General features: G+C 57.4%; 4 protein-coding genes across 8 annotated transcripts in view; 1 reads left to right on the forward strand and 3 right to left on the reverse strand.

Annotated features, from left to right (window-relative positions):
* Positions 1–26,387, reverse strand: part of LOC118497666 (carcinoembryonic antigen-related cell adhesion molecule 21-like) — an 834,765-nt gene that overhangs the window by 275,204 nt on the left and 533,174 nt on the right. The gene's annotated exons all lie outside the window — the stretch shown is intronic.
* The window catches only part of LOC118497667 (carcinoembryonic antigen-related cell adhesion molecule 1-like), a 746,496-nt gene that overhangs the window by 270,009 nt on the left and 450,100 nt on the right, over positions 1–26,387 (reverse strand). The gene's annotated exons all lie outside the window — the stretch shown is intronic.
* On the forward strand, positions 1,904–4,130 carry CNFN (cornifelin). 2 transcript variants are annotated; one of them, XM_036012849.1, is made up of 5 exons: positions 1,918–1,972; positions 2,606–2,706; positions 3,148–3,258; positions 3,686–3,822; positions 3,917–4,130. In XM_036012849.1, the coding sequence occupies exons 2-5, from the start codon at positions 2,670–2,672 to the stop codon at positions 4,004–4,006; spliced, it is 375 nt and encodes a 124-aa protein (XP_035868742.1). In that variant the 5' UTR covers positions 1,918–1,972; positions 2,606–2,669; the 3' UTR covers positions 4,007–4,130. The 2 variants fall into 2 exon arrangements, with proteins under 2 accessions (XP_028386195.1, XP_035868742.1); XM_028530394.2 differs by lacking the exon at positions 2,606–2,706 and having other exon boundaries at positions 1,904–1,972.
* MEGF8 (multiple EGF like domains 8) overlaps positions 7,044–26,387 on the reverse strand; it is a 41,175-nt gene continuing 21,831 nt past the window's right edge. The window contains exons 24-41 of one of the 4 annotated variants that reach the window (XM_036012806.1): positions 25,572–25,819; positions 25,382–25,492; positions 25,109–25,227; positions 24,587–24,794; positions 23,900–24,071; positions 23,186–23,349; positions 22,262–22,406; positions 21,259–21,490; positions 20,025–20,148; positions 19,681–19,897; positions 19,277–19,491; positions 15,242–15,449; positions 14,928–15,087; positions 14,391–14,583; positions 13,723–13,893; positions 13,501–13,631; positions 12,890–13,022; positions 7,044–10,707 (exon numbers count right to left, since the gene is read on the reverse strand). In XM_036012806.1, coding sequence (XP_035868699.1) covers positions 9,439–10,707; positions 12,890–13,022; positions 13,501–13,631; positions 13,723–13,893; positions 14,391–14,583; positions 14,928–15,087; positions 15,242–15,449; positions 19,277–19,491; positions 19,681–19,897; positions 20,025–20,148; positions 21,259–21,490; positions 22,262–22,406; positions 23,186–23,349; positions 23,900–24,071; positions 24,587–24,794; positions 25,109–25,227; positions 25,382–25,492; positions 25,572–25,819 — 4,220 coding nt within the window. In that variant the 3' untranslated portion in view covers positions 7,044–9,438. Of the gene's footprint in view, positions 10,708–12,889; positions 13,023–13,500; positions 13,632–13,722; positions 13,894–14,390; positions 14,584–14,927; positions 15,088–15,241; positions 15,450–19,276; positions 19,492–19,680; positions 19,898–20,024; positions 20,149–21,258; positions 21,491–22,261; positions 22,407–23,185; positions 23,350–23,899; positions 24,081–24,586; positions 24,795–25,108; positions 25,228–25,381; positions 25,493–25,571; positions 25,820–26,387 lie in introns of all 4 variants that reach the window. The other 3 variants (XM_036012805.1, XM_036012804.1, XM_036012808.1) reach the window with 3 other exon arrangements.

Consider the following 26,387-nt stretch of genomic DNA (forward strand, 5'->3'; position numbering starts at 1 on the left):
CTAAAGATGCCACCTCACAGCTTTCCCAGTCCCGATTTCCTCATCTACATGAGCTGCTGTATCTAATTGCAGTCCCCAGGCTGTGTAAGAGTGGGGAGAGGAAACAGGAGGACAGCTCGAGTTGTCACACCAGGAGCCCTAGGGTCCTCAGCGATGACTGACCCTGAGTCACCTGCATGCCAGGGTCTAGAGAGCTAGGAGATGGGGCCCTGTGGCTGCCTCCAGGGAGCAGGCCTAAAGATGGGGAGAGATGCCAAGACAGGAGGCAGAGGCCACAGAAGGGCAAGAGACACATTGCATGGGAAGAGAGAGACTCAGAGATGGGAGAAAGAGAGCCAAAGAAACCTGGAAATGGATTGGTGGAGATAAGAAAAAAAAAGAGGCAAGTCAGAGCTGGAGACAAAGACACAGAGATGGGGGCGCAGGAACACTAGAACAGAAATGGAGAGATGTCCCACAGACACTCAGGTTCCTAGGCTGAGTGATGGGCACATGAAGGCAAGATGCCATGCCGAGTGCTACCCACAAGTCTGGGACAATGACAGCAAGCCATCTGGGTGGTGCCAGGACACCAACGCTTGGGACCTGATGTGTTGAACCAGGAGGTTGAGGGAAAGCTGAGATCCCAGGCGAACAGGGTGATCCACCTGCCATAACCCCACATCCAGTGCGGTGACAACACCACCTTCTCTACAGGTGACACCCCGATTTTCCAGTGCCTCCTACATTTTTGGGGTGACACGTACTGGGAACCCCACCCGGCTCTGATGCTGCTTCCCTCACTGAGTCACCTCCAACCCTGCCAGGCCTGTTGGGGGGAGACGTTGGTGACTCAGGCATTCAGGCCCCCAGCTCTTCATCCCTCAGGAACCCAGAAGGTCTGGAATCCCAGGACCCCTACCCTACTCGGGGAGGCAGCCTGGCCTAACCCAAGAATCTGGACCCCAGCCTCTCCTGTCTCAGACCTGGGAACCTGAGCCCACTCTCCCTCCTCTATTTGGGATCAGAGATCAGCCCCCAGCCCCCGCTCCTCCCTCAGACCCAAGAGGCCTGGGCCACAGCCACCTCCTTCAGGAACCAGGCTTCTCAGTTCCCGGCCTCCTCCCTTCCCAATTTAGAGGTGGGGTGAGGTGTGTTTATTTATTTTGGTTCCAGTATGAATCAGGGCCAAAACACACTGCCCCCCCCTTCAGTGCCCTGAATGGGAGGACAATGCCCCTTCTCCCAGGGAAGTGGGGACCTCACTAAGGATAATGGGGGAGAAACCCTCAAAGAGAGCCCACACTGCACCCTCTCTCGCACTGCAGGCCTTTCTTTTCTCCCCCTCTCCCTGCCCTCTAAGTCCAGCGGTGGCTGTTGCCTCCAGCTACCTCCCCCTGCACCTTCCCGTGTCTCTTCTTGAATCTGTCTCCCCCTTCTTGTTATTTCTCCCCGGATCTTTGTGCCTCTCTGTCTAGGCATCTATTTCTCCATCCCTCTATGTTTTCTCATCTCCCTCCATCTTTCTGAATCTCCTACCTCTCTCTTTCTCTGATCTTGACCTCCCCTTCCATCTCTGTGTCTCCCATTCCTTCCCTGTCTCTCTGTCTCTACCTCTCTTTTGGTCTCTGAAACCAGCTGTGCCCCTTGCGCCTTTGCTCTGCCACCTTCCCGTCCCAGCACTCTGCCCACTCCCCTTTCTGTCCCCACTCCTAGCTCCTCACCCCTGGACCCCTCCCCAACCATTGCCTGGTCATCTGAGGTACAGGAGGAGGGGGAAGTTGGGGGTGGGGGGTGGAAAGGGAGGGAGGGGAAGTTCCAGTGAGGGGAAGAGGTTCAGCCTGATGGGCTTGGCTCCCCAGGCACCTGTGTCAGAGCCCCGCCCATGGCCATGTGGCCTGCTGGATATAAGCAGCTCCTGGCCCAAGACTGAGAACTCAGTGCCGGTGTCACCCACACCTTTGTCTCCATCGCCACCGTCTCCATCCTGCAGGTAGGAGCACCCCCACACCCCTCTGCTCTGAGGCCAGGCCTCTGCTCTGTTCTCCCACCGCACTGCTCTCTGTCTCCTTGCGGATCTCCGACTCTCTCTCTGGACATCCCTCTCTTTCTTTCTCAATGCTCCCAATGCGCCCTTCTCAACCTGAGGATTGCTGGGTTGAATCCAGAAGTCCTGAGGGCAAGGACCCCCTCTACTAACTCCCTTGGTCTAGGCCATTGGATTGGGGCATTTCTCTTCACCTCTCTGAGTCTCAGTGTTCCATCCGTGAAATGGGCTTGCAGAGAGGTTGAAGTGCTGGGCAGGCGTGAGCATTGCTGATGGCATCTCTCCGGGCACCTGGCTCTGATCTCTCCCTCCCCGTGTCTATGACTTGGCCTGTCTGTCTCTTGGTTTCTCTCTCTAGCTCTGCCTCTGGAATGAGGAGGGCCCTCTGGGGTCTGTCGGGCAGCTGTACAGAGATGGGCGAGTTTCTCGCCCCACCCCATCCATCCCAATTCCATGTCTCTTCTAGCCAGCAGGCTGAAGTGGCCTCTTTCTCCCCAGCAGCCTTCCCCTGGGAACCCAGCCCCTAGTGCCCCTGCCCCTTGGCCTCCCCTCCCTCAGCATCCAGTGTCCCTTGGACAGACTCCGCTGCTGTCACCGCCGCCACCTCTGCCGTCCCCAACACCACCTCCTCAGGGCCAGCAAGATGCAGTTTGAGATGCACGACAACGTGAAAGGCAAAGGTGGGGTCACTCGATGGACCGGCAACCCTTCCAGTCCCCGGAACCTGGCCACTTCCCTCCCCTGGGCACCCTGGCTTCGAAGACAACCGGCGCCTGCTTGTGCCCCAGAGGTCCCTGAAATGCGGGAACCCAGCACCCCAGGCCCCGACGTGGAGGAGGCACTGTCAGCCCGGCCACCCACATGTGGCGCACCCCCTTTCCCAGACTTGCAGGAGCCACCACCCCCAGCTCAACCAGATGTACAGAAGGCAGCAGCAATGGGACAGACTGGGGTGTCAATGCCCCAATATGGCCGAAGGGAAGGGGGCGCAGTGGTGACCCCTCAGCGGGCGGCCTGGTGGCCCTGCCCAGACTGCCCGGCAGAGGGAGGGGCGGCAGGGGTGCCGGGCCCCAGGAGGCGCTGCAAGGCCACCTGCTGACCCCCGTCTCCCACCTCCGCAGCCATGTCCTACCCAGTGACCAGTCAGCCCCAGTGTGCCAGCAGCTGCTACCAGACCCAGCTCAGTGACTGGCACACCGGCCTCACGGACTGCTGCAACGACATGCCCGTCTGTGAGTGCCTGCCTCTCTCCTCCAGGCCCCGGGTAGAGGGGAAGGGGAGGGGGGGGAGGACGTCACCGCCAACCCCTTCGACACCCCGCTAATCCCACTCTCTGGTCCTCTCTGTGGACCCTGAGTCCCCACTCTCTAACCTTTACGCCTTCATCGGACCCCCGACGTTCCCTAGGATCCTAACCTCACACCTTCCAGCTTCCCTTCGCGACTTCAACCGCACCACCCCCCCCACACACACCACCCTTCACACCCTATTTCTCAACCACTAACCTCTCCCCGCAATTTCCTCTGGGACCTCCACCTCCCTCTGACACTCAGTTCCCTCTGGGACCCTCGACTTGGCTCCGGGGACCCCCCAGCCTCGCCCCCCCCCAGAGGCTGAGGCCCGGTGGGCCCCGCCCTGACCTCCCCGCGCACGCCCCAGGTCTGTGTGGCACTTTCGCCCCTCTGTGCCTTGCCTGCCGCATCTCCGACGACTTCGGCGAGTGCTGCTGCGCGCCCTACCTGCCCGGAGGCCTGCACTCCTTGCGCACCGGCATGCGCGAGCGCTACCGCATCCAGGTGCGCACGGGGTTGGGACCAGGGGTAGGGGTCTGCGGGACTGGCAGCCTGGGACCCAAGGCAGGGCTCCTAACCTCTCTCTCCCACCCTCTAGGGCTCTGTCGGGCACGACTGGGCGTCCCTCACCTTTTGTTTGCCCTGCGCCCTCTGCCAGATGGCACGGGAACTGAAGATCCGAGAGTAAAGTGCCCCCCACCCTCCTTTCCCTTTGGCCATGCCTGGCCTCCTCTGCCCCCTCCTGGGAGGGCCTGCCCCTCCACCCTATCCCGCCACCAGAAATACACCCACAATAAAAACCTGAAAACCAACTCCGCCTACATCATTTGTCTCAGGGAAGGAATCTGGGTGGAGAAAGAGGTTTGGTGTGGAAGGTGGGGACACAGAGAAGGTGCCTAGGTGTGGAAGGAGGAGTCTGGAGTTGGATCTTTGACCTCCACCTGCTGTGGATGACATTGGCAAGTCTCTTCCTCTGGAGGCCAAGGTGTCCTCACTAACAAAGTCAGATCATCCACCCCTTAGCTGCCTATCTGAAGCTCTGCCTGGATTCTGAAAATAAGCAAACTAGAAAGGTCATCTTGGTAAACTCCAGGCACTCAAGTTCAAAGAAAAAATTTAGGAGAGGCCCCGCTCATTTAATGCCTATGGATTCTTAGCCTGCACACAATTCTAACAGATAGAGGGCCTTTGTTTCCAAAGCAGAGAATGTAGGGTTGAAGGCTTTCTGGAGTAGGAAGGGATCCACTATGTATCTCAAAAGCAACTACAGACTAGAAAATGTTCTAGTTTCACCTTGGCTGAATGGCTCAGTTGGTTAGGTTAGGACATCACCCCACACACCAAAAGGTTGTGGTTCAATTCCCAGTCAGGGCAAGTACAGGAGGCAACCAATCGATGTTTCTCTCATCAATGTTTTTCCCTCCCTCCCTTCCATTCTCTCTAAAATCAACAGGAACGTATATTTGGGTGATGATTTTTAAAATAACTTTTAAGAAAAAAAATCCTGGTCTTGAAATTGGGCAGACCTGGGATCAAATTTTGACTCTCGCCACTACTGTGCTAGTGAATGAATGAGCCCATTCTCTCCTCTGAGGATGACCCCCAATATGTGACGTGGCCACTGGAAGGCAAATGATGGAACGGGTGGGAAGGCTGTTCCCATTTCGTCAGCCGCCACTATTATTGTTTTATATATAGCACAACATTGTAACTATTCTAATATTAATGTTATTTGTTATTATTCTCTACCTGTGGATCCAATCACTGAATGACATCTTCACCTGGAATATCCAACAGACATCCCAAAATTTAACGTGTCCAAACTCTAACTCCTGGTTCCCCTCCAAAACCTGCTCTCCCACAGCCCGGGACTGAGCAAGCCCCAACCTTCCAGGTATTTGGTCACTTTCTCCTCGCCCTGCGGCACCCAATCTGTCAACAACTTCAGTCAGTTCTACTTCCAGAATATATCCAGAACCTCACTTCTCCCTACTCCTCCACCCCCATTTTGTTCTGGTCACCCTCCTCTTCAGCCTGAATTAGCTGAAGTCAGTGGCTCCTCGCTGGGCTCCCTGATCCACTCCCAACCCTTCTTCTCTTCCCCACAGAGGAGCCCTACGAACGGGTCCGATCACATCCCTTCTGTGCTCAGAACCCTCTCGTGGCTCCTCCTCTGATGAAAACCAGAGTCCTCACCTGGCCCAAGGACCTGTGATCTGCCTCTTGTTGCCTCGGTAACCTCGTCTCCTCCTCATGCTCTCCACTCCGACCACAAACATCTGTGTTTTTTCTCTAAAATGCCAGGCATACTCCCACCTCAGGGCCTTTGCACTGGCTATTCCCTCAAAGTGGAAGTTTCATCCCTCAGATGCCCCTGTGGCTCGCTCCTTCACTTCTGCTTACATGTCATCTTATGAGAAAGGCCTTCCCTTCCCGCCTTGTATTAAATAGCAAGGGCCTGACCCCCTCACCCTCCTTCCCCACCTTGTTTTCCTGGTCACCTTCCAGCATACCCCATCATTTACTGATGTATTATCGGGCTCCCTGCTGGCTGGTCATTTCCATGAAGACAGGCATTTTGTTCACTGCTGTGTCCCCAGCACCTCGGACAGTGTGGGGCCCATCATAGGTGGGGATAATAAGCAATCACAGACCCTGGCTGGTGTGGCTCAGTGGACTGAGTGCCAGCCTGTGAACCAAAAGGTCGCTTGTTCGATTCCCAGTCAGGGCACATGCCTGGGTTGCAGGCCAGGTCCCAGTAGGGGACACGTGAGAGGCAACCACACACTGGTGTTTCTCTCCCTCTCTTCCTCCTTCCCTTCCCTTCTCTCTAAAAATAAGTAAGTGAAATCTTTAAAAAAAAATAAGTCATCACAGATGAGACACTGGTTTAGCAAAGGGAAGTGATTTTAGAGGTAATGGGGAGGGGCGGTGGAAAAGCAGACAGGCTGATGTCGGAAGATGGGCTTGACTATAATTCAGTCCCGAGCTCTCAGGCAAGGGACTTAGCTTCTGCAGCTGCAAAATGAGGGAACAAACCTTACCTCCCAGCAGGGATGCTGAGGAGACTAGAACTCCTGCCATGTATCCAGTGCAGTGCCTGGAGTGTGCTTGAAAGCATTTCCCCTTCTTTTCCCAAGGCTGCCAATCCTTAGGGCGTTGGAGGTCCCACACAGGCTCGAACCCAGGCCTTCTCTCACACTCCATGAGCCTCTCATCTTCAGGTGTGTGGACGCCAGGGAGAGGTGACAGCTGAGGGGCCGACACGGAGGGAGGAGGGACATATGGTCTGGGGCATTTGTACACAAACGCCTGCATGACAGTGACGAGAGCTGGAGAAGGGGTGGCCCTGCACTTCCCAAAGAAAGGGTCCATCACGGTGCAAATGCTCTCCTTAGGAAGAAAAAGCTGCAGGGTGCCGGCCAGCAAAAGACCGTACTGCAGGGTTCAAGCACACGGACGAGTCCTGAAGAACCAACTCTGCTCCCTCCTGGTCACGCAGGGTGTCCCACAGCTGGTTGGCTCCCCAGGTGGGAAATTCTACCTCCCCCGTCCCCTAGCGGAAATTGGCCGTTTTGAACACCCTGCCCCTAGAGCCCGCTCAGTGCTGGGCCCGCTCTCGGCTACATCGGCCTGTGGTCTCCTTCCTCGGAGGCAGAAGAGCCTGGTGGTCAGGCACCTGGATCCAAGAGTCAGGAGGTCTGGGTTCAAATGATAGCTATCACTTAACAGCTAAATAAAACCTATTTAATGTTTTCCCATCTGCAAAATGGGGCTACATGGTACTTGCCTCACACGGCTGTTGGAAAGATCAAAGGCAGTAACAAGCCAAGCAAATTGTCCAGCACTGGTACTCAGTAAGTACAAGTCCACAGTCGCACCCTGGAGGTTAGGTGCTACCATCAGCTCATAAAGGCAAAACTTATGTGTGTGCAGATAAATCCCTGAAAATCCCCAATGGCCCAGAAAGTCTGAAAATATTAGTACTATCATATTCACAGACCACAATGGAGACCCACACAGCTTCTCGGTTCACATCACCACGTCTGTGGCTGAACACCAGATGAGGCGGCTGGCCTGGGGCCTCTAGGCAGGTTTGCACAGAAAGGTACATGAGTGAGCACTTCTAGCAAGACTCCCACAATCGAGGCCCCGAATGGACAGAGATCTCCAGCTCCCATCTTCCCTAGCCTGAGAGGGCTGTTGCTCGCTGGGGGATGGGCTGATAAAGGCTCCCAGGACCCTCTCGGTTTGGGCTGTGAGAATCTGCTTGACTTAGAGCAAGCTTGCCATGCTAGGGCCCCGTTCCAGGCTCCATGCCTGAACGCCTCTCATGGCAGAGGCCAGGATCACACCCAGTCCTGGGACCAAGGAAGGCTTTTTCCCTCAAGAAACAAACTGAGGTCTCCCTGACAGAGATCTGGGGTTAGAGTCAAAGGTCTCACTGCCCTCATGGCCCCCTGGTTTGCCTCTTCTGGGAACAAGAGCTTCAGCAGTGGTACCACCCTGACGCCTGCCTAGGAGGGGCAGAGGAGTGCAGGCCATGTGGCTTTAAGGGGCCACTGAGATAAGGGTATTTGTCTGATTTTATCCAGAGCGTGGGTATTGAGTCAGAGAGCCAAGATGCCTGACTCTGCATGTAGACGGCACTGGGACATGGTCTTCCCCACACTCTTTATTTGTTGATTCAAACACTCCCCACTGTCTCAGCCAGCAGCACACATGGGTGGGCCCTAGACTGTGGACCCAGCAGAGGGGAAGATGCAGGACCCAGCTCTGCAAGGTCCAAAAAAGCAGCTGGGGGATGAGCTCTTGGGGAAGGAGAGTCTTAACTTCAAGGTATCTAGAATCAGGGTGGACATCATCCAAGATGATGGCTAGGGTGGGGGCAGCCCCTGGGGAGAGCCCAGAAATCTTCAAGGCAGCATTGCCTGGGAAGAAGGCTGTATATTGGGGTCTCCACCATTTTTATCTCCAACCTTGGCATTCACTCCTCCCCCACCCTCTGAGCCTGTGACCCCAGTCCTGGGGTCAGGTACCACCACCAGAGCTTTGTCCCTCCAGCCAAGGGTGGCAGCATCAGCTCCCAGCTCTCGCTCAAGCCCCTGGGCTGCCTCACTGTCCTCCCTCTAGTCAGCCTCATCCCTCACCAGTGCAGCCAGCCCCATGCACTCAGGTCCTTCTGCTGAAAGGCTCAGAGTGGTTTGTTTCCCTGGTTGGGCCTCACTTAACAGATGTCTAAAGGGCATCTTGGGTCCAAAACAAGGCTCCTGATCTTCCCCATAAGCCTGTCTGCCCATCTTAATAAACGACACCATCATCCTCCCACAGCTTGGGCCACAAAGTGTCATTCTGGGTTCCTCCCTCCCTCACCCTGACACCCACTCTACCCCTACTTCCCCCACCCACATCCTGCCTCTGGCCTGGACTCCTGATCGGGCTCCTCAGCATGTCTTGTCCCCTTGCTGTTTCTCTCACCCCTTCCAATCCAATCTCCACGCCACAGCTGAGTGACATCTTAAATAAAAACTTCAGATCCCATCATCCTCCCTCATAAAACTAACTGTCCTACGGCCTCCCATTGCCCTGAGAACAAAACCCAAACCCTATTTGGGGCCCACAGGCCCTGGACGACCTAGCTCCTGCCTGACCCCGACCGTACTTCCTCTCCACACTCAGTTGGGGTCACAGTGACCAGCTTTCAGACCTTTCCATTAAAACGAGCTGTTCCCACCTCAGGGACCTTGTTTCCTCTGCCAGGAGCCCACATCCCAAAGCTCTTCCCACAGCCAGTTCCTTCTCAATCTTTGTGTAGTTTCTTAGATGCCTGGCTGACTTTACTCTCAGTCCCTACAGACACACCAGTCCCACAAGATTAGGGAACCACGTCTGCCTTGGTTCCTGTTTACCTGGTGCCTTCACCAGTGCCCGGCACACAGTAGGTACTCAATAAGTAACTGTTGAATGCACAACAAAGAAGGACCTGTCTGGGGACCCCCCAGGGGAAAGGAACCAGGGGTCTCTGAGGACACGGTGTCTAGGGCCCCTCATGTGGATGTGCCCCAAGCCCAGGGCCCCATCAGGGCACTTTACTGCTGTGGCTGAGAACCCGGCCTCGGGTCAGAGGGACATGCTGGTGAGGTTGTCCTGGCTCAGCAGTCCCTTCCGGCCCACACCAGCCCCGTGCCCACCGCCTCCAGCACCCCCATTACCCCCACAGTACTCATGCAGCCTGTGCCGCAGCGTGACGAGGGCTGAGCCCAGGCAGGCACCGTTGGGCGCATGGGGCCCACCGGGCAGCTGGAGCAGCAGTGTGGCCACCCCAGCCATGCCATCCTCCGTGGGCTCAAGGGTGATTGGCCCGGCTCGCAGGCCGGCGGTGCTGGCAGGGATGGCTGGCGGGCAGCAGCCCCCTCCCACGGGTCCCCAGGGTCCGCCTGCCCCTGTCAGCAGCAGGGGTGCCAGGAAAGGCTCAGAGCGACGGAAGGTGGGCGGCGGGAGTCCAGTTGGCTTCCAGGCAGGGACTGGAGCAGCAAGGTCCGGTGGGAAGCAGACAGTGACCTTGGCAAAGGGGCGGCTGGCCATCTTGGTCATCTCTCGCAGGTGTCGGCGCTGTTCCTGCCGCTGGTCCAGGGCCTGCTTGGCCTTCCAGAGGAGCACGCAGAGCGAGAGGAAGAGGAAGAAGCAGGAGAAGAAGACAGAGAAGAAGACAAACAGGTCGATGTGGGCCTGGTCCTGCCGGAAGAAGAGCAGTCCCTGCGAGTCGGCCGAGCCATTGGCGCCGGGCCCACTGGGGTCTCCGACGCCCAGCAGCAGCAGGTAGAAGCGGCTGGACTTGAGGGCGTGGTGCTCGTGTGGGTAAGTGATGACCAGACGGTCCCGCACACTGCGAACCACCAGCACTACTGATGGCTCTGTCACTGTCACGTAGGTGATCAGGCCCCGTGGCCACACCTCCCGCACCTGTGGCTCCACTGTAGTGGCCGGTCCACTCCCAGTCCCCAGTCCCCCCAGATCCCCAGCCCCCCGGGGCCCGCCATCGGCAGGGGGTGGGGGCGGCGGTGGGGGTGGGCGGGGCTGGATGTACACTGTGTGGATGCCTGTGTCGGGGGCCACGCGGACCACAAAGGTTTCATAGGAGGTGGACACATAGAGGTCCACGGCACCAAAGGTCACATCCAATGTCAGGCGGATGTCCACGTTGGTGAATTTGGGCTGCACGCCGAAGAAGACGGTGCGGCCAGGGCCCAGGGCCCGGCGCTTGGGCTCATGGAAGCAGTTGGTCTGGGAGGTGGGGTCCAGGCAGCACTCCTGCTCCACGGAGATGAGGCGGTAGCACTGCTGCCCGCTTATCGGGTTCCCGTGGAATGACTCCCGGCACTTGGAACACTGTGGGCAGGGGAGGATGGAGGCAGCCATCAGGGCTGAGCTCACACGCAGCACTCCTCCAGGCAGGACTGACATCCTCTGTCTATTGGTAAGTAGCCAAGGCCCTGGTCCCTCTGTTGCCCCAGCAACTTCCTGTGACCCCCTGAACCTCCCTGACACAGTGTGGATGCTGCCAGGACCCTACACTCCAGCATCCCCGTGACCATAGCACCCTGATGCCGAAGGACTCTGGAACTCTGAGGCTCAGCAATGAAAAGCTCTGCTGAATCCTGGCTCCACCTCATCACTAGCCTGTGTGGCCTTGAACTAGTGACTGAACCTCACTGAACTTGAGATTCTTCCTCTGTACACAGGCAGTAAACATGGCCAGCTCAAAGACTGCTGAAATCACAGGCACAGCACAGGGTGGGCCAGCCTCGCTGTTTCTGGGCTGTGTTAAGATACATCCTACCTCAGGGCCTTTGCACTGGCTGGCCCTCAACCTGGATCACTCTCCACATGCCCTTACCTTCCCCCTCCTGCCCCCACCCTTCACCCTCCCCCACCTCCTTCTGCTTGTCTGGCATCTTCACTTCCGTTAGGCTCTTCCTCAAGCATCACCTTCTCATTGTGACCTTCCTTGGCCACAGTATCCACTATTTTCACTCCCCAGCACTTCTTAGCCCTCCTTTCTGCTTAATTCCCCTCCTTACTGCTCATCACTACCACACTGTGTATCTGACTTATTCACTTGTTTGCTGCTGGACTCCTCCATGAGAAAGTAAATTCCCTGAGAATGTACATTTGGCCTGTTTTGTGCCTTACTGCGTTCCAGTGCTTTGCCCAGAGCCTGCCATAGAGCAGGCACTCAGTCAGTGAGTGCTGAACAAGTGGATGGATCACAGCCCAGTGGAAACCACTCAGGTTCTAGGGTTGGACCAGTCAGTGCGGGCTCCAAACCCAACTGGCTGTCTGACCTGGGACAGGACATGGGACATCCGAGCCTCTCACTCAGAATGTTTTTCCTTATGTCTACGCCTGACCTTAGGCCCCAGCAGAGCCCTGACAAGCTTTCCACATCCGTGCTGTCCCCACGGCACAGTACCGGCTCAGTGGCAGGTGCTCCCCACATACTAGCTTCTACTGCTGCTACCATCAGAGCCTGCAGAACCCGCTGCTTCAAAGCTGCCTCAGAGCTGCCGGAGGAGAAGGGCTGAATTACTCTCTGGGTTTTTGTTTTTTGTGGGTTTTTTTTGGAAAGGCCAACAGACCTTTGATTGTGCATCAAGAAAGACATAATTCTGATCAAGGATGGCTGTGTCGGGAGTCAGTAAGGCCTGTGAAGCTCTGTTGCCATTTTGGTTAGAGTTGCATCTTTGCAGATATGGTGTTTCTGTAAGTGGGTGGGGGAGACTGGAGACCGAGGCAAGCAAGGGATTTTCCCTCCTCCGAAATAGGGAGAAAAGGCCAGTGGGTGGGGTGGTGGGAGCTGTACTCCAAGGAGGGAGCACAGAATATCCCCCTTCTGCAGTGTGTAAGCTTGCAACATGGCAGCCAACCAGGAGCCCCCCCAGCCAAAGAAGAGGGAAATGGACTCAAGGGGAATTTGAATACAGGTATGAGTAATGATATGAGATCCCCTATTAGCCCAAGATCACTGGGGTGAAAAGTGCCGCTTGGAGGAAAACCTGCCTGAGAATGAAGCCAACACAGAAGAAAGCAGAGTCAGGATGCAGAGAATGATATATTCTTGATGGCTTTGTGTGCACACCTGGATCTAGCCATTCCTGAAGGTAAACTCAAGACCTCAGTTTTGAGAGCCAATACATTTTCTTTTTTTGCTTAAGCTACTATGAGATGGGTTTTCTGCCACTTGTAACCTTTAAGTTGTGACTATCTGTAATGGAGTCTGTCTCCTCACCAGCCTGAAGGAGCCCCCTAAGAAGCTCGTTTCTGGGTCCTCAGGATCACTGCCCAGGGCCTGAAACCAACAGGGGCTCAGAAACAGTCTATTGGGCTGACTTGGATCCCATGACCACGGAGTTCAAAACCACAGTGTTGTGTGGCATTGGTGGTATAGTGGTGAGCATAGCTGCCTTTCAAAACTACAGTGCTGCTCCTGCCTGGGCCCGGCTGCCTCCTCCCAGCCCTGACCCCTGGGGCTGTAGGGCCCTTGGCCCATAACTCATTTCTCCAGCCGCACCTGGTCCTTGTAGCAGTCTCGGCGGTCACTGGGGGAGCTCCCCTGGCAGGTGCCTGTCTCTGTGTTGTTCTGACACGGGCAGCCTGTCCCATCCTGCTCATTACATGTATCTGCATGGCCATTACACTGGCATCTGAGGAGGGGAGGCAGACAGGGGTGATAGTGCTCTGGTGACCCACAGGAGCTCTGGCTGGATGCTGCATGGGAGCTCCGATCCAGACCCAAAGAGAAAACGGGCTCTCAGAGGTCCAGCCCTTTACCCAAGGCCACAGGGCCAGTGAGTGGCAGAGTCAGGACCAGAACCCATCTTGGACTGACCATTCAGAAGGAAGGGGTAGAACGGGGCAGGTGTCTCGAGGCCTTTCCCTCAGCGGCCCTCTCTCTGCCCTCCGGTCTCCATCGGGGCTGCTCTGTAGCCTGCGTTTCAGCACTGCCTCTGAGGTTGGGGTCCCCCATCTGAATCCAGCCCTTCCCTCAACCCCTGCCCTGGCCTGGGGGCTCCCTGGGGATTGCACCTTCTCCTGACCCAGGGCGGAGGGCTGGGGAGCGGGTCTGACTCCCAGAGCTATGCCTGGTGAACAGGGCAAAGGGCCTGGGCCCTTTCCACTTACTTGGTGCACTTCCCATCTAGGAGGAAGTAGCCATGGAGGCAGCTCTCACATTTGTCCCCGTAGCTGTTATTCTGGCAGTTTACGCACACAGCCTCGTCTTCACTGGGACCCTCTGTCACCCAGTTTCCAATCTGGCCAGGGACGGATGGGATGATCAGGAAAAGGCACAGACCAGCCCCCTGCTCCCTCAGACCCAGAGTTCAAGACCCCAGCCCCTGTCACCTCCTCTGGATCCAGTGAGTACTTCTCTGGCTCCCTCCTCGCCATTTCAAGCTCCTTCCTGGAGACACAGATGTGGCTGTTGCCTCGACAAAAGGTGTTGCAGGGCCGGCAGGTCCCGCCCCCCACAGCGGAACCCACGAACAGTGGGAGGCACTGTTCACAGTGGCTGCCCTGGAAACAGGGGACAAGGCAGTCAGAGGGGCTGGAGAATAATGGGGTGGGGGCACAAGAGTGGGAGGTCACAGGTTCTGAGAGCCTCACAAAAGGGTAGCAGGCTCGGCACTTGGCTTGGGCAATCCCAGCCTCTCTGTGATTTACCCCTCTGCCTTCGCTTGCACACCTTCAGTGATGGAGGGTTCATTCCCTTATAGCCCAAGTTATTGGCTCAGGAAGCCCTCCCCTAAACTATCCCAAATCCTCCTCTACATGACCACCCTCCCTGACCCAGCACCGAATCTGTCCACTATTTCACGGCAGCCCCTCTGTGACTCAAACCCAGACGGGGTCCCCAAAGCCTTCTCACACTTCTCTGGGACAGAATCATGCCATCTCCACCCACCCCGTGCACGGTTTATTGGAACTTGAATGGGGCTTAGGATGCCTGAACATGGGCTGAAGGCAAAGAAGGGCCGGGCCCCGGGGTCACGGTCTGAGGCCCAGCTGGCCACCTTGGTGTGGTTGCGGCAGAGCAGGCAGTGGTCGCGGGCCCCCACGCCCGCACACTCGCTGTGGCGGTTGCAGCGACACTCCGTGGAGCAGTTGCGTCCGACGAAGCCAAAGTGGCAGCGGCAGTGGTCGGGCTCCACGCACGAGCCGTTCACGCAGCCCTGGGCGCACACCGGGCGGCACAGCCCCGTGGTGCTGCAGGGGCGGGGAGCGGGTCAGGCAGGGCAGCGGGCAAGCCCACCACACACCATCCTCTTCTTGCTCTGCTCCAGCACCTTCCCCACTCTAGGAGCCAGCCCCCAGCCCCCTCTTCTGGGGGTGCCCCCTCAAACTCACAACCTTGCTACTCCTTGACCTAGCCCAACAGCCATAGGCCCCCTCGGTCAACCCCACCACCACCACACCTTGGACTATGTTTTCTTCTGTCCTACTCTGGTCCATGCCTCATCCTTTACTGCTCCCCCCAGATGCTCCCACCCCACGTCTGTCCAGTCCCTCTCCCTCAGCCCACCCAGGCCCCGGTCTGGCTGCAGCCTCACTTGTCCATGGTGTAGCCTGTCTTGCAGCTGCACTCGTAACCGTGGGGCCGGTCGTGGCAGTTCTGTGTCTCGTTGCAGTCATGGTGCCCGTTGGCACACTCATCCTCAGGAGGGCAGGACAGGAAGGCCCAGGAGGCGCCAGGACGCCCACACATCAGCCCTGGCACGAGACACAGGGCTTCACTGGGGGTCTCTGCACCACCCACTGACTCAGGCCCCCCGCTCCTACTTCCCGAGCCCCACCTCTGAGACAGCTCCCAGCTCTTCTCCATGCTGTGAGCCAGCCCCTCACCCCACCTCTGAGCCCTTCTCACCATCACGGGGGCCACTGAGTCCACCCTCCAGGCAGCGGCCGCTTCCATCCTGGCCCCCCCAGGCACACCAGCCACAGTGGGGGCGCTGCAGGCACAGGGTGCACTGGGTTGCCTGAGCACAGCCCAGGGAGCAGCTCTCGGGCCCCCGGAGCAACCGCCCGCAGCCTCCAGCCATACATCGGAGGGGCAGGTACGAGGGGCTCAGACACTGTCGGGGGAGGGGAAATGAAGATTCACTGGGTCAAAGAAGCACATCCTGGGTATCCTCCCAACCACACCCTCTTCTCAGAGGTCTCACCCACCCCGGCCACAGCTGGTGGACCACAGCCAACACCGGCTGGGGTCACCACATTCTCCCTCTCAAGCATCTATAACTGAGACTAGCGACATCTTTGAAACCAGATTATGTACAGCAGGGCTGGCAGGGCCGTTCGTGAGCAAATGACATCAATGAAGAGAAGAGAGGAAGCAGGAAGAGGGTGGAGGCAGAAGGAAGCACAGATGAGAGCCGCACCCCCAACGCAGGTGGAGTGGCCACTTCCCAGTCCCGTCTCCAGTCCCTGGGGACACCCGGCTGCACTCTGCACCCTGGCTTCCATGAGGTGCCACTGAGTTGGTATAATGAGGCCCCTTCACCCACCTGGCTCGGGCACAGCTGCTTCGTACAATCTAAGGTGGGCAATGGTCCCAGATGAAGACAAAAACTAGCATCAGGAGGAGGTTGCAAGCTACAGTCACTTAGAAAAAACGGGGACCTGGTTGCTGAGGCAACAGGGTGCTCCCCCCAGTCCACAGTCAGGAGCTGAGCAGCAGCTCACATGCCACCGCTTGTCCTGTCCTGGGACCCAGACAATGAGGATCGGGCACTTGGGAACTAGCCTCAGTGTATTCGAGCATGTCACTTACAGCTCAGGCCCTAAGTAAAGTATAAGAGGAGAGACGTCAGTCTGGGCTAGCCAGCAGCACTGAGGAAAAGGCAAAGCCACCACGCAGTCCTGAAACAGAAAACCTGACTGCCACAGCCGGAGCTTTGAGCCTGCTGAGGGTTAGGGCTGGCGGTGAGCTGGGCCTGGCCCAACTGCCAAATTCCCTGCCAGGTTAGGCCTCCACTTCTAAGTTTAGTGCACTGGTGGCAGATGGCAGACCAATCCAGAAGGAGGCGGAGAGAAGCCTGAGGCCCCAGGCTGCCCGGCGCTGCCTGCTGTGACCTCCCTAATGGTCACATGCAATGCCATCCAACACCGTGACTGCACTTCCTAGGTCCCTGGCAGAAACTTAGGAACGTGAAGTCCTGAGAGAAGGATCCCCTCTCATCTGTTGGCATGTGTCCACACCCAGCAAAGGGCCTGGACACAAGGAAGGTGTGCAGTAAACAGTGTGGCGAAGGGAGAAAGGAGGAAAGAAGTCAGCCAGGAAAGGGAGCACCCTCTTGCCTGCGGCAGACTCTGAGGGCAAAGCCATTGAAACAAACAATGCTGGATGGTTGGAACCAGCTGCCCTTGAGCCAAATCATAACAGGTCTGGCCTGTACACCTGTTACGTTTGATCTGTGCAGTGGTGACTTTTAAACACCTGAGCTAAGACCTGGCTGCTGTGCCTCAGTGGATTGAGTACCGGCCTGTGAACCCAAGGGTCGCTGGTTCAATTCCCGGTCAGGGCACGTGCCTGGGTTGCAGGCAAGGTCCCCAGTGGGGGGTGTATGAGAGGTAACCACATATTTATGTTTCTCTCCCTCTTTCTCTCTCCCTTCCTCTCTCTCTAAAAATAAATAAATATTTTTTAAATAAAATAAAATAAATTAATTAAAAAACAAAAAACCTGAGCCAACACTTTAAGTAGATTTCACAGAAACCAGAAGATCTGATGGAAGGCCCTCTCACTATCACACACAGGCTAAGTTTTGTGTCTCTCTGCCACTTCCTCCCGCCTCACACCTGGAGCTGCCCAGAGAGCCTGGCAGGCACAGAGGGGCTGCGGGAGCAGCACAGGCTCTCTGGTCCCTGGAGCGCCCGCAAAGACAAATAATGGCAATCTCAATAATACTGAGGGGTAACTTCTATCACCAGGCAGACCTGCAGGTTTGGGGAGGAGAGGCCTCTGCTTGTCACAGACCGACACTGCAGGGCCACACCGAGAGCCCCCTCAGGGACACGCACTCCCTTGCCATGCAGTGATCCTCCAGGCGTGTCCCAGAAAATGGGTGGAACCTGGGGCGTCGCTGAGTTTTTACTTAATGGCAGGCTCTGCTCCTTGCTCTCAATACATCCTCCCATTTAATCTGTACAGCCTGCCTACGGGATGGTGTGGTGCAACGCAAGAAAATACTTGTTTTTGTCCCTGGTCCCTGCCACAAAGCTACTAAAATGCTTTACATTTGCTGAGTGATAGGAATTTCTGTTATTCACAAGGGGTCCCCTTCTCCCCAGAGTTTATGCTACTGAGGTGACTTGACTTCGGCAAGGGTTACCAGAAAAACCAGGTGATTAGAGGGGTTAACTTTTAGCCCCACCCACTAACCCGGCAGGGTTGACAACTGAGCTCTATAAAAACTCTTCAAGGCTGGTGCCCAGAGAGGGTGTGGAACTCCACACGCCCCCCTTATCTGGCCCCATTCATCTCTTCCACTGGGCTCTTCCTAAGTTGTGTCCTTTATCATAAACTGGTATTAGTAGGTAAATGTTTCTCTGAGTTCCGTGAGTCACTCTAGCAAATTCTCAAGCCTGCAGAAGGGGTGGTGGGGACTGGATTTATGGCTGGCCGGCCGGAAGTACCACAGCCCTGGCTTTGTGCCTGCTGTCTGAGGAGGGGGCAGTTTTTCTGGACGGAGCCTTGCACTCGTGGGATGTGATGCTAACTCCAGGGAGAGAGTGTCAGAAGTGCACGGAATTGCTGGACACCCAGGCTCTGTCTGCAGAATCGGTGAATTGCTTACTGGTGTTGGAAACACCTCAGATGTGGGGTCTGTTGAGACAACTTCTATTTTTAACAAAGACAGTTGCCATGGTGAGTAGTCACACCTCACCTGGGTCTTGCACAACAAGGATATGAACAGGGAGTGGATGTCAGTGGGAATCAGAGTCCAGGACGCTGGTCCAGTGACGCTGCTTCCAGGTATGACAACAAGAGGTGAATCTTCCTTGTCTCCCCCTGGGCAGGGCTGGGGCATAAATGCCTCCGTCACCTGTCACTGGGACAGCGAAATCGTGCCAGGCAGAGGCACCTCAGGAACAGGCTTTCTGAGCACATGCTGGGCAGTCCAGGGGCAAGCTGTCAAAGGCACTTACGGTGCCCCGCCCCCAACCTTCCAGAACCATCTCTCCAGCCACAGCCGCAGAGAAGGACTGGGTCTGAGCTGCCACGTTGGAATCACGTGCCTTTGACTGTCTCCCTGGACCAAGGCTGGACCATCTCCTGAGTTGAGCTGAAGTCCCTTTGAGAACGTCAGAAAACCAGTGAGCAGAGAAGACTGTGGTCTCTGGAATTAGAAAGCCTCCCAGACTGAGGGCTGGGGCTGCCACCTGAGGCCACGTGTGCTGATGACTGAGCCGAGAGAACCCGGAGGACAGAGATGCACAGGGAGCAGCTCAGCCCAGAGACCGCATGGCCTGAGAGCCACGGAGCCGCAGTAGTTCCTGCCCTTACACCCCATCAAATACCCCCAGTTCCTTCTAATAAAACCAGCTCAAGTGTGTTTCTGTATCTTAAAAGCAGAAGTTCCAAATGCAGACAGAGAAGTGGGGAGGGAGGTGGAAGGGTCTGGGAGGGAGAGGGGATGGTGTGAGAGCATGGAAGGACGGGGCAGGGAGAGCCTGAGCGAGAACTGGAGGGAGTGGCAAGAAGACACATCAGGGAGACTGCAGGGGAGTCTCCTCTGGCAAGGGGGAAAGACAGAGATGCTGGGAGGAGAGAGTAGGGGTAAGAGGGAAGCATGACGGTGAGACCAGAGCAAGGGAGATGGGGGAGGGAGGAGGACAGGATGGAGGAGGAGGAGGGGAGGAGAGGAGAGAGCCCAGGAGCCCTGGCGGAACGCAGTACCTGTTGGAGACTGCTGCTCCAGACACAGTGCTGCCAGCCCCCATCTGCACCCTTGGAATCCAGACAGGAGGTGCAGTTGGGCAGGAGGTGACAGGGAGTGGGGCAGGGCAGTGGGGGCGATGACTCCACTGGCATCGGGGACACATTCAGCAAAGAGTGGCTGAAACATGTCCAGTCATAGGTGGGCTGCACTGACAGGATGCGCCGGGTCTCCCCTAGGGTTGGGACACAGTGATTAACCCCGGGGCCACACACCCAGCCCGCCTCCCTCAGACCCAGGAGTCCAGGGCCCCCAGCCCCACCTCCCTCACACCCAGGAGTCTGGGCCCCCAGCCCCTCCTCCCTCAGACCCAGGAGTCCTGGCCCCCAAAGTGTCCTCTCAGGGACCAAGCCTCGGTGCACACCTGTCCTCTTGAACTGACGTGTCCACATGCACTTGCCCTCCCTGGTGCACTGCTCGCAGTCGGCAGCCCCGCAGGCAGCCTCTGAGCAGTTCCCTGCCCAGAAGACCTCCCGCTGATTGATCCGACAGTCATTCTCCGAGGTGCAGGACCCGTTGCGCCCAATGCAGGCGCCCTCAGGACAGTTGGTGCACCACTTACAGCGAGGGGCAGATGCCTGCTGTGGGGGACAGGCTCCATGGGGTTCTCAGGGTCCCCAGCATCCCTCCAGGCACAGCTCCTCCCACCCAATCCCAGCTGAAGAGCACGGTGGTCCCCAAGCCAAGTCCCCACCTCACTCCACTCACCTCTCCATCTCCAGGCTGCAGGGTCCGAGGATGGCGGGCCAGGCACTCACTGCAGGTCCGCAGACGCCGACATTCCTCAGGAGAGCGAGGCATTGGGGAGCAGGGGGGAGCCCCACAGCCCAGCCTGGGGAGGCACGTGGCCTTAGCTCATCATGCCCAGCCAGGCCCCATCCTTCCTCCTCCCATCCCGGCCTCTCCCTGGTGCCTCCTGAACATCACCCTGAAGCCTGTGTGTGAGCCTACGCTGCACTCGGCATAGGGATCACAAGGCTGCTCCTTCTCCCACCCACTTACTGTGGCCCCACATCCACCTGCCACCCAGGCCAGAGACACTCGACCATCCCTCACATCCTCCTGTCCCCCTGCCACCAACGCTTTCTGCCTCCTGAGTTTCTATGGCCGTCCCCTCCTACCCATGTCTGCAGCCTTTTGTGCAGTTCAGGCCTCTGCCCCTCACCCTGGCCTCCTGTCTAGTCTCTACCTGCAGCCTTCCCTCCCTCAAAACAGCCTCCAGGGCTCCTGCTGCCCAGGGCTGCCCCTGCCACCTCCCGCACAAACCCTAGTGGCTCCCTTCACTCACAGTGGAGGTCCACAATCCTTTACCCCAACTCCTTGGAAGCAGTGTGCTTCAGAACTTTCTAGATTTTAGAAAAGCAGTGGGTGTACTAACTGTTACATAACACCCTTGAGGAGGCTGGGGGGGCACCCCGTAAATCCAACCCTTTAATATTTCTGCAGGGAAGACGATGGCACATTTCATCAGGCACATGAAGCTGAGTCTGTGCTAAACCCACACCAGCACTTTCAGCTTCCCCAGACATTCAGCTCCTGGAACCACAGGGGAGGGGTCTGCGGACCCAGACGGGGCCCAGAGCCTCCGCCAAGCACCAGAAGTCTTTTCAGAGCCGACCCACCCAACTTCCCAGTCTCATTTTCCCCAGACTCCGGTGGTCTTTCAAATACGCCAGGCATAGCCCCACTTCTGAACCTTCGCTGGTGTCCAGTCCCCTGGTTGTTTAGAGCCCAGTGCAGACCCAGCTCCTCCAGGAAGCATCCTGGATGGCTCTGCAGACCACACACAGGGCTTCACCCTCGAGGCCCCCAGCCCGCCCTGCCAGTGAAGAGCTGCCCATTTCCACATGAGCTGGTATCCCACCCAGCCTGGCCTAGCACAGAAGCCCCTTCAGAGAGCACCAGTACCACCCTCCCCTGAGCTGTCAGTCACCACAGTTACCTGTGGGCCTGATCCCCAGACCAGCAGGCCCCATGGCACCAGGTGCAGGCCCCAGACTGGTTGCAAGCTTCAGGCGAGGGCAGCAGGCGACAGGGGTCAGGGGGCAGGGTCAAGGCCAGTAGGCGGCCCAGGGCCACTCCCCCAAAGCCCCCTGAAATATACAGTCGGCTGCCCACCGCCGCCACAGCGTGGGCCACAGACTCCTCCATGGGGGACCCCACAGAGGCCTGGCCTAGGGAAAGACAGAGCAGTGATCAGGAAGAAAGCTGGCAGGAGACTGGGGAAAGAGACCTACACTAAGAAACCAGTCAGAGAGGGACACCAAGCAAGCAGTGAGACAGTCTGAGGAGAGACGGACACAGCAGGACAGGGAGACACAGGTAAAGCCGGACAGGGCCAGGGAACCAGGCAGACAGTGAAACAAGAGAGGGAGAGAGACACGTAGAGAAAAAAAGCAACAGCGTGAAATTATGATTGGGGATAAACGTTGCAGTACAGCCCTAAGAGTTGTTTCTTTTCTTCTTCTAACGCAAGTGCCTGACGGAAGCTTGGACTGCAAGGCACCCTTTTCAAAAGGCACATGCGTCGAGGAAGGCTGCCTAGGATGGACAGACACACTGCAGCTGCAGGACCGCTGGACTGCAGGACCGCAGGACTGGGAAGAGCCGACTGCGTCCCCCGCTGGGGCTCCTTTGTTTTATAGAACTTGGTTGATTTCAACATCTGACCATTTGGGCTACTTGTTTTCTCTTCCTACCCTTTAAATTCCTGCTCTTATATTTTAAATTCACCCATAACAAGTGAGCCAGCAGAAACCCTAGGCCCCCATCATGGATCCCAATAAAAGCAGCAAAATAAAATTTTCAAAGGGAATAAAAGGAAGGAGGGCGTCCCCCTGGATGTGTAGGGGACAGGAGCTGTGCTGGAGCGTCTGAGGGGAACCAGTAACTCTCAGTGAGAGGGAGTGGGAAGACAGGGCTTCCAGGGACAGCGAAGGACTTACTGGTGAGGTCGGGCAGGAGCCAAGTGTTGCAGTTGACCTGGTAGAGCAGCACCTCGCTGCTGAACTCATCAGGGTCCGAGCGCCCCCCCAGGACCACCATGGTGTCCCCCAGCAGGGCCGAGGCATGGAAGAGTCGGGGGCGGGGCTGTTGGGGAGACAGGTGGCAGAATGGCCCGTCAGAGCCCGCAGTCCTCTGCTCACTCTCTCAGCCCACTGGCCACCCCGAACCCCCTCTAACCTGAGCCCCACCAGCCTATCCCATCCAAACCTTCCTCAGACCTCACGTCCCTCCTCCAGGAAAACTCCCTCATTCCTCAGCAGTCCCAGAGCCATCTTCCTTTCCCGAACTCCCACACCCTGTGCCGCTCCCCAGCAATCTAGCCCAGACTGCTGGAGATGCACCCCACAAATTTGTGTAATCTCACCAGCTGGGCTGGGGATGTCTGGGGTGAGGCCTGGGTCTCTTACTTCCTCCTCCCTCACAGTCCAGACCCAGGAAGGGATTGGAAATATGTCGATGGACAGAAAATGCAATTGTCCCTAACCAGCAGATCCAGGGTTACACGTTCTCCCACAGACCCACTGGTCTCCTTTGGCCTTGAGGGCAGGAAGTGTAAGGACCCTTAGTCCCCAGACAGGGAGTTCCAGATGGGGAGGCCAGGAATGGGCGGGGCCTGCCGGGGCTACACCAAGAGTGGGATGGAGCTGGGGCAGAGCCCTGGCCTCTGAACTCCTGGTCCAGGAGTCTCTCCTCTGAGCCAGGGATGGCAGATGGGGAGACATGGGATGCCGCAGCTCAGTTCAGGGGCCTGGGAAGGAGGCAGACTAGGAGTCCAGGGTTGAGCTAGTCCCCAGATCACTGGGATGGGGAGGCCCCTTCCCTCCCACCCTTTACCTCTATCTGCCTAGACCTCCTTTCCTGACCTTTGCCCCCTGAGAAGGGGCCAGCAGGCTCCAGGTGCGGTCAGGACAGTGCAGGGAGTAGAGCTCGGAGGATGGAGCCGCCAGCTCCACGTGGAAGCGGAAACCCCCAAATACGTAGAGGGAGTCCGTGGCCTCGTGGTACACGGCAGAATGACCATACAGACCTGGTGGGGGTTGGGGGAAGTGTGAGAACAGAGGCTGGCAAGGTCTGGTGATCAGGCAGAGAGCTCCCCCACCCTGCCACCTTCCTGAGTTCCCCTTCTCGTGACCACAACACCTCCCCAGGCCCTGAGGCCACAGACTTAGGAGACCCTCTCAACCCTCCCTCTCCCTTGAGTTAAAAGGATAACCATCAGAGTCTGGGAAAGAGGAGACGGAGACTGGGGTGGCCAGAATATCCTGAGGAGAGTGACCCAAGAATGCAGAAGGAGACACAGTGATCTAGGCCCTGGGGGAGGGAGATACTGGACAGGAAGAGGGCAGCTTACCGTGGAGTCAAGGGGAGGGGTGTTAAATAGAGACACTGAACTTCTCGTTCTCGAGATGGTACCCTGAGAATCTTGGTAGGGGTCAGCAGGAAGACAGGGAGATAACAAGACATGAAGTTGGGGGGTGGGCAGTGACCACAGAGTATGGAAGTGGACAGAGAGCCTACACAAAGCCCTGGATGGCCAGGAGGTCAAAGGCGCTGTGCTCTCCTGTCCCTAGACCCACCTGTCGGGGGCGTCCCGCTCTGAGCGCTGGATACCCAGGTGCCAGTTGCCAGCTGGTACTCGAAAAGCTGCTGGTTGAAGCCATTCTCAGGGGAGTAGCCGCCCACCAGGAACAGAGACAGGCCTCGGCGGGCAGTGAGGGTGTGGCCGGCAACAGCAGGCAGTTCCACAGTCTGAGGGGTCTGAGGGTCAGAGGGCATAGGTCACAGGAGGCCAGAAGTCAGGGGTCATCTTGAGGGTAGAAGAGACTCAGAACTCCTCACACTCTTCTTGAACTACTAAGGGGACAGGGTGCTGCCCGGGGCTGGTCAGACCGCAGGCCCTCCGACCAGCCCTGGTCCCAGCAGGCGTGCAGTAGACCTCTTGCCATTTCCGCCTCTCAGTGTCACTTCTTCAGCTAGGAGCAGCCTGTGCTCCCTTGGGAAGCCCTTGCCCCTCTGCCCTTGCTCTGGCTGCAGAGGGCTGACTACCTGCTCCATAGGCTGTATCCCAGCCTGTTCGACCATGGCATCATATCCCCTCGGTCAGAATACTGTGTGACCCAGGGTAGCCAACAAAATTCAATTCTGGGACTTCTGCTGTGGCCCAGAGAGTAAGCCATGTCCTCTGGGGACGAAGTGGCAGGAGCTCCCTGGTCATCTTTCCCAGAGCCCGGTTATGGGGCCTGGGGGTGGGGAGAGATGCTCACCTTCTCCTGCCGCCACTGCAGGGTGGTCAGGTTGAGGACCCAGAAGTCTCGGGCAATGCCCCCAGCTGTGAGCCCTCCTAGAAGGTACATGGCACCACGGCCAGAGGGCACATAGGCAGCTGCGTGGAAGGAGCGGGGTGAGGGGCCTGGGCCCCCATCCTCAGCTCCTGCCAGCATCTGGGTCCACCGCCACTCACTCACTGAGTACCTGGGACCAAGATGCAATAAACAGCCTCACTATCCAGTCATCCCAGTACCCCAGCAACCCGTGAGTGACCCGAGCCCTCCTCAGTGGATATCCCAGCATTCTAGCATCCCCTGGGGTGACTCTCCAAAGACAGTCACTTTACCATCCCCCAGGGCAGCACCACCCACTTAAATAAGTGTCCACCCCTGAGGTGAGCCTCCTATGATAAGTGTCACAGTGTCCTTTGGAGGTGTCCTTTTTCTGCACCCTTGAGGGGACCCCCTGAGGTGTACTTCTCTCATTCAAGTACCCCACCTCCCCAGGACAGTTCTCACCTGTACAGGTTTCCCAGCAGCCCCTGGGGAAGGCCCAGGCCCCCAAACATCCACAAGGTGGCATCAGGTCCCTCCACCATGGTATGCCCCAGGCGGTGCAGGAAGCGGCTAGCAGTGTCCTAAGGGTGGGGGTGAGGACATGAGGGGTCAGGCTAGGGTCACGACAAAGTGTTAGGCTGAGTACAGGGTCTAGGGGGTCGTCCCAGGAGTGAAGGAAGGAGAAGGATCCAGGCTGTGGGGCACCTCCCCAGACACGAGCCCGCCACAACTCACAGCTGAAAGACGGCTGTCCATGAGAGTCTCCCAGACCAGCTGCCCACCGTCCAGCTTCGTGGCACAGTTGGGGCCCCCGAAGCCCTCGGCACAGATGCACACACCCAGGCTCTAGGGGACAGCAGGAGGATGCTCAGCAGGAGCCCTGAGCACCACCCGTCCCACCTAGCTCACTCCGTCCCACCCATACCTGGTTGCAGGTCCCTGCCCCACTGTGGGCATTGCAGTTTTCAGGACATAGAGCCATGCCGCAGTGTGGACCAGCCCAGCCCTGGGGACAGCGGCAGAGTCCAGCACCGGTGGCCCCGTCCTGGGGTACACACTCCTGGGGAACAGGACAGCTCCCAGGGCCCCCTGACCCACAGCGGGCAGAGCCCACTGAAGCATTGAAGCCCCAGGACGAGGAGCCGTTGGCCTCCCAGTGCAGCACGAGCAACCCTGTTAGGAGAGGGGAGAAGCAGGTCGCAGAGCCAAGTCCAGACACTACTCCACCCCCAGGTTTTGAGAAAAACCAGTGTCATTGGGCAGGGAAGCAAGGCACCCGATTGTCTATAATCACTGCACCCCCTCTCACTCGTCCAGCCCATCAAGTTTTGATGGGTTTTTCTTTTTCCCCAATGGTTTTGAAGCCTAAATTTCTCTCATGTTCACTCACTGCTGGCTACTTCCTCAGTAGTCTAGCCTGGCCACCAGCACCATCCCCCACTGGCCTTCCTGGCTCCCCTACACTCTGCCCTTCACAGCATCCCATGTGAACCTTCAAAAACTCGAACCTGACCTTGTCACTCACAAGCTCCACACCTTCCACGACTTGTTACTGTTCTTCTGTAAAACCAAGTCTCCTTAGAACGAGTTCCAGGATGGGGGGGTGGGGATTAATGATATGTAAAACATGTCTCAATAAAGTTATATGAAAAAGAAAAAGGGCCTTGCAAGCTTTCTGTCCTCATCACCTGCCCCTCTCACACTCTGGCTCCAGCACCAGGCAGGGCCCCCTTCCGGCCTC

Source organism: Phyllostomus discolor, chromosome 12 (genome assembly GCF_004126475.2).
Source record: "Phyllostomus discolor isolate MPI-MPIP mPhyDis1 chromosome 12, mPhyDis1.pri.v3, whole genome shotgun sequence".
NCBI lineage: Eukaryota > Metazoa > Chordata > Mammalia > Chiroptera > Phyllostomidae > Phyllostomus > Phyllostomus discolor.